The sequence below is a fragment of the Amblyraja radiata genome, chromosome 8 (assembly GCF_010909765.2).
Source record: "Amblyraja radiata isolate CabotCenter1 chromosome 8, sAmbRad1.1.pri, whole genome shotgun sequence".
Lineage (NCBI taxonomy): Eukaryota > Metazoa > Chordata > Chondrichthyes > Rajiformes > Rajidae > Amblyraja > Amblyraja radiata.
The window spans coordinates 62,016,094-62,032,249 of NC_045963.1; the positions used below are offsets into that span (position 1 = coordinate 62,016,094).

General features: G+C 46.7%; 1 protein-coding gene across 2 annotated transcripts in view; it reads right to left on the bottom strand.

The window, feature by feature from the left end:
• Nucleotides 1-2,204: 2,204 nt before the first annotated feature.
• Nucleotides 2,205-16,156, bottom strand: part of phactr2 (phosphatase and actin regulator 2) — a 142,099-nt gene continuing 128,147 nt past the window's right edge. For both annotated transcript variants that reach the window (XM_033026064.1, XM_033026063.1), the window contains 5 exons: nt 11,809-11,864; nt 9,715-9,776; nt 8,383-8,520; nt 6,631-6,707; nt 2,205-5,339 (listed from right to left, as the gene is read on the bottom strand). In XM_033026064.1, coding sequence (XP_032881955.1) covers nt 5,324-5,339; nt 6,631-6,707; nt 8,383-8,520; nt 9,715-9,776; nt 11,809-11,864 — 349 coding nt within the window. In that variant the 3' untranslated portion in view covers nt 2,205-5,323. The remainder of the gene's footprint in view (nt 5,340-6,630; nt 6,708-8,382; nt 8,521-9,714; nt 9,777-11,808; nt 11,865-16,156) is intronic.

The window sequence follows — 16,156 nt, forward strand, 5'->3', positions numbered from 1 at the left end:
AAGAAGGGCACTGATGTCAGACTCCTATTCATAGACTACAGATCTGCTTTCAATACCATCATCCGTACAAAGCTCATCTCCAAACTGGTGGAGTCATCACACCCTACAACTGGCTCCTCGACTTCCTGACCAACAGACCACAATCAGTGCGGATATGTGACAAGTCATCCTCTATGACAATTCTCAATACTGACTCTGATTCCCCACAAGGATGTGTTCTCAGCCCCCATATACTCCTTATACACTCACGGCTGTGCAGCCAACTACCAATCCAACTCAATCTGCAAGTTCGCAGACGACATCACCGCAGTGGGCCAGATATCGAATAATGAAGAGACAGGGTAGAGAAAGTAGATTGAGAACCTTGTAACTTGGTGCCAAGACACCAACCTCACCCATATGTCAGCAAAACAAAGGAGATTATGATTGACTTCAGGAAGCGAAGCAGTACACACACACCCTGGTATACATTGATGACGCCAAAGTAGAGAAATAGAGATGGTCAAAAGCTTCAAGTTCTTAGGAATAAATATTTTCAACAATTTGTCCTCGACCAGTCACATCGAAGCTATGGCTAAGAAAGCACACCAACACTTCTACTGCCTTAGAAGGCTCACCAATTTCTACAGAAGCACCATAGAAAGCATTTTATTGAGATGCATCACAGCCTGGTTTGGGAACAGCTCCATCCAAGACCGCAAGACATTGCTGAGCATCACACAAACTAGCCTTCCGTCCATTGACTGCATCTACATTTCATGCTGCCTCGGCAAGGCCGCCAGCATAATCATGGACCAGTCTCACACTGGTCATTCCCAAGAGGTACAGGTGTTTTAAGATGCATACCTCCAGATTCAGGAACAATTTCTTCCCAGTTGTTATCAGGCAACTGAACAGTCCCTTCATCAGCTAGAGTGCAGTCCTGACCTCCCATCCACCTAATTGGAGTCATTTAATCTATCTTTAATCAGACTCCAATGTTAGATCTTGCACTGAATGTTGTACCCATTATCCTTTATCTGTGCTCTGTGGGCAGCTTGATTGTATTCATGTATAATTTTTCTCTGACTGGATACCACACAAACAAAATATTTTCAGTAAATAAAACAAAACTCAGACTCGGAATCAGGCGTGTTTGTAGGATTTAATTCTTTGGCCACTTAAATTAAGATTGATAGATTTCAGGATATTTGGGGAAATGAGGGATGGTGGCGAAAAGTGAAACTGAGGCAGATCAGTCTTGATCGTGATAAATGGCAGAAGATCAAGAGGCGAACTGCCTCCTCCTGCTCCTAGTTCTTATGTTCTTGGTGAACCCATTTGCATCAGTTCTGATGCACTTATGACCAGTCTTGGTGACCAGTGTAGGTAAGTTTGAGCTGGTCTTGTCCAATGGTGTCCCATGATGAAAACAATGTGCCTCCGGATCTGATCTTTGTGAATGTAATGAATCTGATGCTGGAGTGCCATCCCTTGTAGAAGCTGCATGGTTCAAAAGGCATTATTATGTGAACTGACCCATGGCTTCAAGGAGTTCTGGCCAGCATTGGTCCTTTCAGCAAATCTAATCTGAGAAGGGTCCCAACCCAAAATGTCACCCATCCTTTTTCTCCTGAAATGCTGCCTGGCCCGTTACTCCAGCACTTTGTGTCTAACATTGGTATAAACCAGCATCTGCAGTTCTTTGTTTCTACCAATCATTATCATGTTGCTCTGCAGGAGACTACAGTTACCAGAATGGCCATTGGGTATTCATTCCAATAGTCCTTCCATACTTGACCATGTGAAAGATTAGTCTGAAGAAGGGTCCCAACCTGAAATGTTGCCTGTCCATTTCCCCCCCCGGATGCTGCCTGACCTGCTGAGTACCACCAGCACTTTGTTTTTCACTCTAGATCCCCCCCCCCCCCCCCCCACCTCTATCCGCAGGTCTCTCCTGTCTCTAGATAAATGACAACCTTTGCTCTATATCTTCTTCCATTAATTCATGTTTTTCCCAGCACATCTCAACCTTGGTCATGTAATAGTCTACTCTGCCATTCAATCATGGCTGATTTATCTCGCCCTCCTAACCCCGTTCTCCTGCCTTCTCCCCATAACCCCTGACAGCCTTACTAATCATGGTCTGACATCCACTGAACTTTCACCTTTTACCCTGCCCACTCTGTTGTCGCAAAAAAACTGTGAATTAATGAGCCAAAATGCAAATGAGCACATGATAATATTTTATTAACAAAATCTTGACAGGAAAGATTAAATCAGACAAGCCATGTTCTAAGGCACTTCAGTAATGTGCTCATTGTATAAAACAAGTTAGCTTATAACATAATATTGTCACATTGAATACCTTTAAAGAAGATTGAGAACATTGTAGGAACTGTTTAAAAACACGAACAAATAACCAGGTCTGGCTGTACAACCAGAAGGGGGACGCACTGGAATTTAAAACAGAAATATATTGATTTTGTTTTGGAAAATAAATATTATTGCAACACTTTACAAAAAAAAAAAGAATATGAGCGAGATGTAAAATTATATTTGGATTCCAGACAGCATATATTTTTCGAGTTATTTACAACCAATACAATATATAAAGAAAATTTACATTCATTTGTTATACTTCTGTAAAGACTCTCCCATTCACAAGATAGGAGGCTAATAGAACAGTTAGATGTTTAGCAGATGCTAGCATAGGTTGCTGCCTTCACAGGGAGAGCTGAGACCATTATTTGTCTTCAGCAACTGCCCATTGCCAAGCCCAAGGGACTGTCCAGTTAAGAGAGAGAGTGTTTAGCTTGTGGTCAGGTGCAGTGGGGCAGAGGTAGGAATCTGTGTATCTTAATCAGAACTGGTTCCAGGCTCTACAAGTATGTTGTCAATTGTGAAAATTATTCCTGCAGGTTTAAAAAATTCTAACCATGCCAGGAAAGCATGTTGAATGAACCTTGTTTTCTCTCTCTCATTAATTCTCTTTACCTTCTGGACCATGTTGTTATTAGGATGAAAACTTTGTTCCATCGCATGTGCCAGGCAAACTCTGACTCTCTCCCTCTCCCCCATGGCCCCAAATGCCCACCCACACAGACAAGGAGGACAATCAATAAAACAAGGACAGAGTCTCTCTTGCCTCCATTCTGTTTTGTGAGTGGGGAGGAACGATGCAGTTAGGAGTTTTTACTGGCAATGGCCAAGTGCAGCGGAAGGCCAGTGCCAATCCATGTAGGCAACTGTAAGGGCCTCACAATACACTGGGCACACTGTGGACCAACATCTGGGTCACACATCACCATGTACCAACATCTGGCAACACATCATCATGTACTGATATCTGGTAATACACTGGGTTACATATCATTGTGTACCAATATCTGGTACTGCATTGGGTTACACATCCCCAGTACCAGCATCTGTCAGTATGCTGGATTACACATCACTGTATACCGACCGACATTTGTTTCTTTTCAACTCGGTCACAGTTAACAGAAAGAAGTTAAATTCACAATAAATTGGTACTTGTACAAAGGCCTTCAGTTCTTTGCCCCACTCTCTATTCACAAGAACAAGCTCTAGTTCCAACTGCAGGTAACCACGGAAAACCCAGGCCCTTTGCAACATCTCACGCAATGTTAGAACTGTTTAAATAAACTCTCTCTGGGCTCTTTGCACCTGAAAGCATTCTCTCTGCCTTTTGACCCCCATAACCAATTCCTATTAATGCAACACAGACACTTTGATTATTGGACAACCACAGCCCACGTCTGTCGCTCCCTCTGTCCCCTTATCTTGCCCTCAATGGACTAGAGGGTCTGTGATCCATTTGGTCCTTTTCACAAAACTAGTCCTGACTCTCTCTCCTTCCTGATGAGAAAGAGAATGCAGCAGTGCAGAACCATTCTCACATCACTTCAAACAAGATCATTCCTAATGAACTTTCTGCTGAACAGGAGAGGAGGTTGAATCAGTTGCTTGGGTGCTGGGGTAGAGGGGTATAGAAACTGTTCCTCTACTCCACCATGAGATCCAATTGCAGCTCCATGAGCTTCCTCCCCAGACTGGGTAACTTATGCCAGTTTGGTCCCTGACGTTTGAACCAAGGATATCACAGGGTGGGCGAACCCTTGAATGGGCACGACCCCTGCACCAGTGAAGGGTTACTCCCTTGTATGGTTGGTTTTACCCAGGCAGCCCTCGCCCATTGAAATCAGCCCCAGGGCTCAGCGGGACGTGAGATAAGGTTTGTGGGGCTGATGGCGCGTGTGAAAGGCCACTCTCTGACTATAGGCTGTCCCACAAGGACAGGGTCAGTGGCGGCACTGTTCAGCGTGTGGCAGCGAGTCCAAGCTGCCCACCACTTGTTTCACCAACTCTCGCATCCACCTGTTTACTGAGAGGCACAGACCCATCTTACTACTGCTCCCCTCCCTCTGCCAAAGCCTCCCCTGCACCAATTCTGCACCCACTCTCTGCATCGAAAACCCTGCTCAATCTTTCTCCAAGGCTCTTTATAAACAGCAATATATTCCATCCGAGCTTCAGGATGCAGTGAGCAGGATTAAACTCCTGCGTATAAAATATCACCAACATAACGATTTAACAATAATAAGTAGGGGCTGAGGGAAAAGAGAGATATGTAATAAGATACAAGCTCAGGCTAAAGACTTGTTTTTTTTTGATCAGTACGAACTTTATGCACATTTTGAGCTGTTCACTGACTTGAGCCATAGCCTACACCACTTTCTGCCCTGAGCAGATAGCAATAGTCACTTGATGTAGTCACACTGAGAAACATTAGTTCCCTTTCCCACCTTGGTATCGTTTCCTTAGAAAGGGAAGAAGATGGAAACCGGTTAGTAAATAGCGGGAGAAACAACCCCCGGCTATGATCTTCCACATGGCAGAACATGACACAAACGCACAACATCTGATTATAGATCACCCGACCACTGTCACGGTGGCAGCAGGAGGTTAGCGCAGTTTCCTCTCTGGATCCACCAGTGCCCCTAATTCTCAGAGATCACTCCCTCTGCACTGCCTTTAGATCAATATCATTTCAACTTTCCTCTTCAGCCACAACAAAAGAAGCCAGCCTGCTTCCAATGAGAAAGAATCTTTTAAAAAATACTTAAGATATTAAAACTTTTCTTTTTTTTTTGTTTGTTTTGTTGTAGCACATGGTCAGCTCTCTGTCGAGCCTCAGCCACTGACGCAGTAAGGTGCACAGAACACATGTCAAGTCCAGCGTTGCCTCAGTCACGATTCAACCAACTCGGCAATTCAATACTCGGCAATTCGAGCGTCTTGCAGACCTCAAGGCTGGGTTGCTTTATGGCCGATGGAACCTGGGGAGGAGGAAGGTGTTGAAAGTCGTTAGCGGCGAGGGACATGCATCGCACCAATAATGGCGACAGTAAACAGAGCCGCACAAGGCGAGAAAGAGACAAAGATAAGGGGAAAGGTTTAAAACCGTGTCACAACATAGAAGAGGACAGCACAGAAACAGGCCTTTCTCAATGGGCAGTGTTTTGCAGAGGGAACCCTGAATCTTACGGCTTAGGCAACTAGCGGTGGTGATCACTGCCACTCTTTTGTGGATCTAACCTCTCGCGAATAAATAAGGAACACTCTGATAATCTGGTTGTTTGGAAACTGATGGTCTAGCAGCCAGCGCACACATAGGTCTGGGATGTCAACCAGGGGTCGGCATACAATTAGGGTGTGCGGCCAGTGTTGGGATTTGGGGTCAGGAATGTGGGTAGGTTTACCGCTGGGTTCCCCAGTGCCTGTACATTTCCCCATCTCCTTATTCTACGACTGTGAACCATGCAGGAAAAGTGAAATAAAACTGTGTTTGGATATTGATGGGAGCAACATCCAACAGTCAGGAAAATCTCCTGGACCTGGCACCATCCATGTCCCAAGGATGCTGGTTTGTTGGGATCTACAGTTCCAGCTTTGCCAGCATGGTAGAAAGACCAGGGTAAGCTACTGGAAGCTCAGTGAGCAGAGTGGTGGCGGGGTTGAATGGGGAAGCAGGAATCAATATGATCACACACCGTAAATGTTTGCTGGAGGAGTGTGGGATGCTTCCTGTTTGCCTGCGGAAGCTGATGCCCCCTCGTATTCACGGCCAGTGTTCAGTGTGCTGCTCTCAGCTGAGTTCAAAGCCTATTGTTTGACAGGTGACGTGTTGAGTGTGAGCTGTGGGAAGCTTCGAGTGCCTGCGGCTGACTCAGGCTTCAAAGCCGTGGGGGTGGTGAATGCTGGCGTGGCAGTGTGAAATCAGCTCCTGTGCAGGAGGGGAGGGGGATGTGGGAGGCCTGATTCATCATGCAGCATCAACTACAACGGCTCAGGGCTTCTGAGAAACACTTGAGGTGTCAGGGGGAGAGCTGCCAGCAGAGGGCAAGAAGCAGATAGGCTGTGGGCGGGGGGCGGAGAAATGAAAGAGGGTAAGAGAGAGAGGTGGGAGGAGGATTGGACATAGAAAGAGGGAAAGGGAGAAAGAGGTTAGCGAAAGGGGAAAGGGAGGTAAGAGAGACAAACAAAGAAAGAGACAGACACACCTACAGACACGCACATTCAAAGGGATGAGGTAGGGGGTGCACGGACATAGGTGGATCATATCCTCACCTTGTTAAATGTCGGCTTTCTTCATGGACTTCCATCTCTCTGCTTTTGAACTCATTTAGTTCTTTCCGTATTGCAGCCTTTGTAATGAGAGAGGAAAAGAGAGAGGCGTCACATGACTGAAGACAGCAGGACATTGTCTGCACCAGACACGGCACTGATCCCCGGCATCGCCAACAGTTACGGCAGACCTGGCACTCTCCGTGGCTGTGGACCTGCCCCACCCCATCCCACATTGCCAGAGTCCACCCCATGTCACATTAACAAGGTCATGATAATTTTCACGCAGTGAACTCCCAACACCACATTGACCCTGGTGCAGGGAGTTCCCCAAAGTCCCTGCCCATCAAAGACAGGCAGATCACTACTGTGCAGTGTCACTGGTGCTGAAGGATCGATGATTAACTGCTCCCTTCAGCACTGTTACAGAAGGTTTCGCTACCCTTATCACTGTGAAGCGCCGGGGAAGATTAATTGTGTTATGATGCACAAAGCATCCCAAAGCGATTCACAACCAATTATCTAATTTGAGGTGCAGTCACACATCAAAAGTGGTAAATTTGACAGCCGCTTATATGCACAGCAACCTCCCACAATCACACTGCAATTTGATGTTGACTATGTTCTCCTACTTCAGTGATCTGATTAAGAGTCACACTTTGGCTCCAGGAGACTGGGTAGAATTGTCCGCACTGACACTAAACTAGTGATATTTTTGGTGGATAATGTCCTGTGAAGCACCTCAGGATGTTCCTGTTACATTTCATGCCCTATATTAAGGGGATTTAATTATTTCACAATATGCCTGGCAGCACATCCTACTCATCATCAACACTCTGTAGCTGCTTATTTCACATTAAGAAGGTACAGGTGCTGAGATAAGAAAAAAACAGAATGTAAAAATAACTTCTTCCCTGCACCTTGGACCATTTACAAGCAGCAAGTTCTTTGCAACACGTCACCATGGAGACTGGTACACCAAGGGATTGATTACGTGGTACGCTGCTTCAAATCAACTGCTCACCTCTCTGGAAGGGAGTGAGGGAGAGGGGCAGAGATAGGCAGGGAGAGAGAGACAAGGGGGTCAGAGAGACATTCAGAATGAGACAATGAGAGGTCAAAGAAGAGTTAGACGGAAAGACAGTGTGGTGTCAAGTGTGCACAGGTGGAATAACAGAGGGAGTGTTTGAGAAGGAGAAATATTGAGACAGAGTGATAGTAAGAGAGAGCAAGGCAGAGCAAGAGTTAGGAAAGGACAGACATAGAGAGAGCCAGAAAAAGGGAGGAAGAGAGACAATCAGGGAGAGAAAGAGAAAAAGAGATGGCAGCAATGATAGAGAAAGAGGCAGAGAAAGAATAGAGAGACAGGCACACCAACAGGATAGATGGGGTGAAGTGGAAAGACTCATACGAGTGATTGATCTTAATAAAAAGAACACTCATGTAACTATAGAAAGAGATAGACTGAAACAGTGTGTGATAGAGAGATAAGGAGAGATAGGGAGTGAGATGAATATATATATAGAGAGAGATATGGGGTTGCGTGGGGATTACAAGTGTGGATTGAACAGAAGAAAGAGACTTGTACAGAATAGGACAGACTGCGGGCCAGAGAGGCAGAGGGCAACCTTGATTTGAAGAGCAGGGTTATGACCGGGTGCTGGCATTCATGCTTGAACAATTCCATTGTATGAACCGGGCCTGGGGAAAGTGCACAATTGAGGCAGCATTGTTCCAGCCGTTACTCCTCCTCACCTTGTCGGCAGGTGTGAGCCGTGTCCAGGGCTTGTCAGCTCTCCGGTCGTAGTCCTGGGCCTCCGTCACCTCCACGTACTCATTAAAGCGCAGGATGCGGCGGGCTTGCAGTTCTGCCACAGTCGGCCGAAGGCTGAGCTGTGAGGGCACAGGAAGAAAGTCTCACCGTTAGCCAGTGACCTGTGGTAAATCATTGTATTGTGCGGTTCACTGGCCACCCAGGAAACCTGCTGACAGAGCCAACAGCAGCTATGATGCTGGCTTGTGTCCTCCAACTAACACAATGGGCTGAATTGCCATCAGTCAAGGAGTGTAGAGCAAGCAACCACACATGCTGCAAATCTTTGCAAGTTTTCACCAGAATATCTAGTGAGTGGGTATTTAAAATGGATAGAAAAGGTTTAAGAGGGATATCTGGCAAACAGGACCATTTCTGGAAGGCAAGTTGGTCAGCATGGACTAGTTGGGCTGAAGGGCCTGTTTCCGTACTGCATAACACTGCGGGTTGAAAACAGGGCAAATGAGCCTTGTGCCAGGTCTCTCCTTTGACAGAGCAGGGTAGAGAGCAGAGAGATTTGTCCTCTGTAGTTTCTAGGTAGTTTGCAATGCATTCTCAGCAGGGTGTGAGAGTGAACCAGCCGGCGTTTAGTGACAGCATCAAAGGTTAAGGGGAGAAGACAGGAGATTGGGATTGAGAGGGAAAAATATATCAGCCATGATCGAATGGTGTAGCAGATTGATGGGCTGAATGGCCTAATTCTGCTATGTCATATGACCAGCCAGTTTATAAAGGACCCTGGTTTCTACGGTAGAGACGGCTTTTGATTAGAAAACTATGAGCTGTTCTCCACACAGGATGAAATAAATTGCCTGACATTTCCTCAGTTAACGGGGCTGATGAGTAATGATGTTCTGCTCGCTCTCTCTCTCTCTCTCTCTCCCTCTTTCCCATTCGACCATGGCTGATCTCTTCTCTCTCTCTCTCTCTCTCTCTCTCACACACACAGAGCTTCCTCTGAAAGCCATCAGCGCACTCCTGATGTCTGCCAGCATTATGGAGCCCATGAACAGTGGAGGAGGTGCAGGCAGATCATCGGACACCAGAGTTGATCTGTGTGTTGACCTAAACTCCTGAGCCCGAGCAGCCCCGATTCAAGCATCCCAATGCTGACGGGTTGAGGGTCTGGATATTGTGCCCAGGATGGGAGGGGGCCCCACACTCTGACCGAGGGGGTGCTAAGTAAAGTTGAGCCGGATGCTCAATCACAGGTTGCTGGGTGTCGAACAAGAGCATTTCTAACGGTGGGAAGAGAGATCTCGCTGCAGGCTTACCTTGCGAGTGAGCCTCCTCCTGATCTCCAGCCTCTCCTCGTGCTCCTCCTCTTCATTGCGGTCTGTTTACACAAAAGGCAGAAAGCGAGGTGAGATGGTGCGGGGGCTGCCGGGCGGTAGAGCTCTCTACAAACTGCAGCAGTCATCCAACGCGGGTTACCCAGAGGGGGAATCCCCAGCAATGACGTGCGAGAGGACGCCAGGGCACTGACATCACCGCGCAAGACCCAGTGTGAGTGACGTCCCCATTGCCAGGGTCAGAGCCGCCGGGAGATGGGGTTTCCTCTCCCAACACCAGGCAGGAACATCCACCCCTCAACTTCCCCCAAATGCACTCACACACACACATACACAAGAGTAACACAAAACCACTGCATTTCACTGCTACAATGTAACAACTAACGAATTATCACCCACTGACTCGTACAGCAATTTCCTTGCAGGACATAAGCATTTGACATTTGCAGAGCATCTTGAACATGGCAAAACATCCCAAGGTAATCCACAGGAGTGTCATTGGATAAATAGATCCACATTAGGAGAGCTGACCACAATCTTAACCAAAGGGGCTGCACGCGTTCGAGTCTTAGAGAAGCAGAAAGGGTAGGGAGAGAATCCTAGAGCTTGGAGCCCAGGTAGCTGGTGATGCTGGTTAGGAAAATGAAACTCAGTCCCTCCCTCAAACATCCTCTGGGAATCAGGGTGTTTGCCACAATGCAAGAAACAACAAGCACTCAAGGGAGCCAAGATCTAGTGGGATTTGAAATCCTGAATTCCTATTTATTTATTTTGACAAATCCTCCCTTTTCAATTACTGATTCAGTTCTCTTTGAAATGAATGAGCATCCCTTTCCATTTTAGGCACATTAATAACTCAGAGCAGAAAGAAAAAACCTTGCTCTGCATGAAATCCTCAATATTTTCAGTTCCAAGGAGAATAACATTGAGAGTCTCCATGGAACTGAAGCCCCTCGTTCCTGAGAAACATTCTGGGAAATCTAGAGCCATTGGCTGTAACTCTGAGGTCCACAGGTATATAATTACCATACAGCTGATAAGAAACAATGGTATTTACTCAGCTTTTAAAAAGGGACTCCACCAGATAAGCTCTAACAAATAGTCTTTGATTTTAGTTTTAGATACTGAGTCCACACTGACCACCGAGTCTCCTGTTCAGGTTCTATGTTATCCACACCCTAAACATTAAAGGCAATTTACAAAGGCCAATTTTAACCTAAGTCTTTGGGAGGTGGAAGGAATCTGGAGTGCCCTGAGGAAACCCACCCAGTAACAGTGTCCTTCTCCCCAGAGATGCTGACTATTCCTCTGAGTTACTCCAGCATTTTGTGTAATCTCTCCCCTGGCTCACAGTCTGAAGAAGGGTCTCGACCCAAAACGTCACCCAATCCTTCTCTCCAGACATGCTGCCTGACCCGTTGAGTTACTCCAGCACTTTGTGTCTATCTTCGGGTTATAAGGAGAGCTCCTTGTGCAGTGCAAAGGGTGTCAAAGTCTCCTCCCGCCAAAGCACGGGAGGCTGGGGGTGGCGGGAAGATGGTCAGCGGAAGTGAAAACCCCCGGCGCCGAAACCGTTACATGTCAGTATCAGCTGTCTCATGACGTCACGGGGAAGCCTCGATGACGTCGCCGGGAGGTGGGATTCCCACGCAGAGAGGGGGCAGATTGGGAGCGGGGGTGGACTCCAAGCCCCACCGCCCTGCCTGCCATTCTGCGGCAGATTGGGCAGAAGGGGGGGGGGGGGGGGGGGGGGGGTCATTGTTATCAAATCAAACGCCAGCGGTCACACATTGAGCCCAAGGTACATCTTTGCAACATTCCACGGGACGTGTCCCTTTGGCCAAATACACCGGGCAAGGCAGATCAGGCAGCATTTGAATCCCCAGAATCATAAACATTTTTCTGTTCAAGCTAACACAGTGGGCTGGAGGCAGGCAGCTGATTTTCCGTGGGTATCACCCGGAGCTGGGCTTCTGCAGAATCCCAAATCTGCAGCTTCAGACTGACAACAGCAACAGTCATTCGGTGCGAGCACACATCAGCATCAGGACGCAGACCGCGACCCATCGTACTTACATCTTAAGATGTTCCTCTGTTCCAACTCTTCCAGCGAGGGTCTTTGGCTCAGTCTCCTGCCGAACACAATAACAATGGAATAGTGCACCATGTTTTCAGATGGATAGAGAGATAGAGATAAGAGAGATCTCCGCTTATCCTGTCCCGCGGGATACAGACGATGCTGATGCTGCTGGTGGTGGTGGTGGCTCTGGGGTAAATCTCCTGCAGCAGATGCTCCTGTCAGCTTGCAGTGACTCACTGGTACAGTCTGCCCTCGCTTTATATACAGTGTGCCAGCCGCTTCCGGAAGACGAGGAGGGAGGGGGGAGAGGGGGAAGTGGAGAAATCTGCAGCCTCGTAACAGGCTGCATCACATTCTGCATCCACGTGCTGCTTTATTCAAGCACTCCTCTCTCTCCGTGGACAGTGGGGGGAAATTGTGCTGCACATTCAGCCTTCAACAGATTTTTTTGGTTGTTGGTGTTACTGTAGAAATGCTTTGTTGCATTTGTTACAACGGGGATTTCTGCCTTCTGGGGAGCCATCCACCCTGGAATTGGAATATCGGGCAGGGGAGGGGTGGAGGTCAAATTACAAACAGGCTACTGCCCCTCCATTCCCACCTCCTTTCATCAGTGGGGTCTGGAGTCAGTGGGACGGACTCTCCCCGGGGTCGGAACTGCACAGCGCCCGGTGTGTAGTGTGTTCCTGCCACCCCCACCACAGGTAGCGGGGTCACCGTGTGGGTGGCCGGGTGCAGACGAACGCTCTGCGCTCAAATCTCCCGTTCTGTCCCTCGCTCTCATTCTTTCTCTCCCACTCTGCCTCTCTTTCTCCACTCTTTCCATTTCCCCGCTCACCCTCCAGGTATTTCCAGCGTTTTAAACTGGACATATTTTAAGGGCTTATTGCGTTTCAACCTAGTTATCCGACCCGAATACAAATACACATCGCTGCAGAAATGTCTGTCTGAAAAATTCAGGGACCCCATCGCGGCTCCATTTTTAAATAATTAATTGCCAGGGTCAGGGATGTTTAGTGCCCAGCCTAACTTCCTTAAGCCATCTTGTAGAAACAAGGAACTGCAGGTGCTGGTTTACACAAAAGGACATACAGTGCCCACTTCCAGTCTAAAGAAGGGTCGCGACCCGAACCCGACCCATGTTCTTCAGAGATGCTGCTCGATCCGCTGTGTTCATTCAGCACTTTGTGTGTGAGTCCCGTCCCACCCCAAGACATAATTCTTGGTTTGATTCACAAGACAATCAATTGGTCGGCGTTAGTCTGGGGTCATTTGTACGTCCAGACAGCACAATAACAATATGTATTTACACAGCGCCCAAGGTCACTTTGAGCATCAAACTACACGGAGATTTTTATAGTACGTGTGACATAAAGCCGAGTCAAAGTCGGAAGGCACATCAATCAACACAGAAATATTAAAAACGAACCGGTTTCAACCATTCAGCCCCTCAATTCTGTTCTGCCTTTTAATTCGATCATACATGTGTTACTCAGCATGGAATCAAGCCCTTCGATCCACTTTAGTTTAGTTTAAGTTCAGAGATACAGCGTAGAAAGAGGCCCTTCGGCCCACCGAGCCCACACGGACCAGCAATACATTCAATCACCTCACCTCCACAGCCCTGAAGAGTAGAGTATTTCCCAGGTACAAGGAAGAGGGAGAGAGTAAGGAGAGAATGGTAGAGAGGAAAGTGAGGGGAGAACACCAGGGCTTAACATAGAAACATAGAAAATAGGTGCAGGAGTAGGCCATTCGGCCCTTCGAGCCTGCACCGCCATTCAATATGATCATAACTGATCATCCAACTCAATATCCTGTGCCTGCCTTCTCTCCATACCCCCGATCCCTTTAGCCACAAGGGCCACATCTAACTCCCTCTTAAATATAGTCAATGAACTGGCCTCAACTACTTTCTGTGGCAGAGAATTCCGCAGACTCGCCACTCTCTGTGTGAAAAAAAAAATTCTCATCTTGGTCTTAAAAGACTTCCCCCTTATCCTTGAACCGTGGCCCCTTGTTCTGGACTTCCCCAACATCGGGAACAATCTTCCTCCATCTAGCCTGTCCAACCCCTTAAAAATGTTGTAAGTTTCAATAAGATCCCCCCTCAATCTTCTAAATTCTAGCGAGTACAAGCCGGGTCTATCCAGTCTTTCTTCATATGATTCATATCATTCATCGGGTGATTCACAGTGGAAGAGGACTTAACTTTTTGATGCCTTTCCCCACAGTGGAAATTTTTGATTCTGTTGTGGGGGGACGACATGTTGAATTCTATAATGTCATTTCTTCTTATTTTTAATTTTTTCTATGGATGCACGGAAACTTTTATTTATTTTATGTAAAGCACTTTGGTTTCATTGCGAGTTGATTTAAACGTGCTATATAAATAAAATTTACTTACTTACTTAGTTCCATATGAAAGTCCTGCCATCCCAGGAATCAGTCTGTGGAACCTTCTCTGTACTCCCTCTATGGCAAGAATGTCTTTCCTCAGATTAGGAGACCAAAACTGTACGCAATATTCCAGGTGTGGTCTCACCAAGGCTTTGTACAACTGCAGTAGAACCTCCCTGCACCTATACTCAAATCCTTTTGCTATGAATGCTAACATACCATTCGCTTTCTTCACTGCCTGCTGCACCTGCATGCCTACTTTCAATGACTGGTGTACCATGACACCCAGGTCTTGTTGCATCTCCCCTTTTCCTAATCGGCCACCATTTAGATAATAGTCTACTTTCCTGTTCTTGCCACCAAAGTGGATAACCTCACATTTATCCACATTATACTGCATCTGCCATGCATTTGCCCATTCACCCAACCTATCCAAGTCACCTTGTAGCCTCCTAGCATCCTCCTCACAGATAACACTGCCCCCCAGCTTTGTGTCATCCGCAAACTTGGAGATGTTGCATTCAATTCCCTTTGTCCAATGAATTCACCACTTTCCAAATGTGCTGCTATCCCATCTTTAATAACTGACTAGCAGTTTCCCCACTACCGATGTTAGACTAACTGGTCTGTAATTCCCCGTTTTCACTCTCCCTCCTTTTTTAAAAAAGTGGGGTTACATTAGCTACCCTCCAATCCTCAGGAACTACTCCAGAATCTAAAGAGTTTTGAAAAATTATCACTAATGCATCCACTATTTCTGGGGCTACTTCCTTAAGCACTCTGGGTATGTAGCCTATCTGGCCCTGGGGATTTATCGGCCTTTAATCCATTCAATGTACCTAACACCACTTCCCGACTAACCTGGATTTCACTCAATTCCTCCATCTCATTTGACCCCCGGTCCCCTACTATTTCCGGCAGATTATTTGTGTCTTCCTTGGTGAAGACAGAACCAAAGTAGTTATTCAATTGGTCTGCCATGTCCTTATTCCCCATGATCAATTCACCTGTTTCTGACTGCAAGGGATCTACATTTGTTTTAACTAATCTTTTTATCTTCACATATCTATAAAAGCTTTTGCAGTCAGTTTTTATGTTCCCTGCCAGTTTTCTTTCATAATCTATTTTCCCTTTCCTAATTAAGCCCTTTGTCCTCCTCTGCTGGACTCTGAATTTCTCCCAGTCCTCTGGTAGGTTGCTTTTTCTGGCTAATTTGTATGCTTCATCTTTTGTTTTGATACTATCCCTGATTTCCCTTGTTATCCACGGATGCACTACCTTCCCTGATTTATTATTTTGCCAAACTGGGATGAACAATTGCTGTAGTTTAAATGCCTTCCATTGCATATCCACCGTCAACCCTTTAAGAATCAATTGCCAGTCTATCTTGGCCAATTCACGTCTCATACCCTCAAAGTTACCTTTCTTTAAATTCAGAACCATTGTTTCTGAATTAACTATGTCACTCTCCATCCAATCCTAAGTGTTATCAAATGAAGCACAACCGCAATTGGTAGGGTATAAGAGTATGGAAATAGAGTCAGGGTCAGGAGATCAGTGTCTGTGTGACACAGTGGCGCAGCTGACTCAGCCGCCATCTCACAGCACCAGAGATCGGGTTCAATCCTGAACTCTGGCACTGTTTGTGTGGAGTTTGCACGTTCTCCCTGTGAAAATGTGGATTTCACCGGGTGCTCCGGTCTAAAAGAAGTGTGGGTGCCGGGCTAATTGGCCACTGTAAATCAGTGAGTGCCAGAATCTGAGGGGAGTTGATGGGAAAGTTGGGAAAATAAAATGGGATCCGCAGAGACTGCAGATGCTGGAAATCTGAAGTAAAACCATGCCTCAACCATCTCCTCTGGCAAGCTTGTTCCATACACCCACCTTAGGTTCTGTGAAGAGTTACCTCTCAGATTCCCTTTACATCTTTTCCCCTTCACCTTA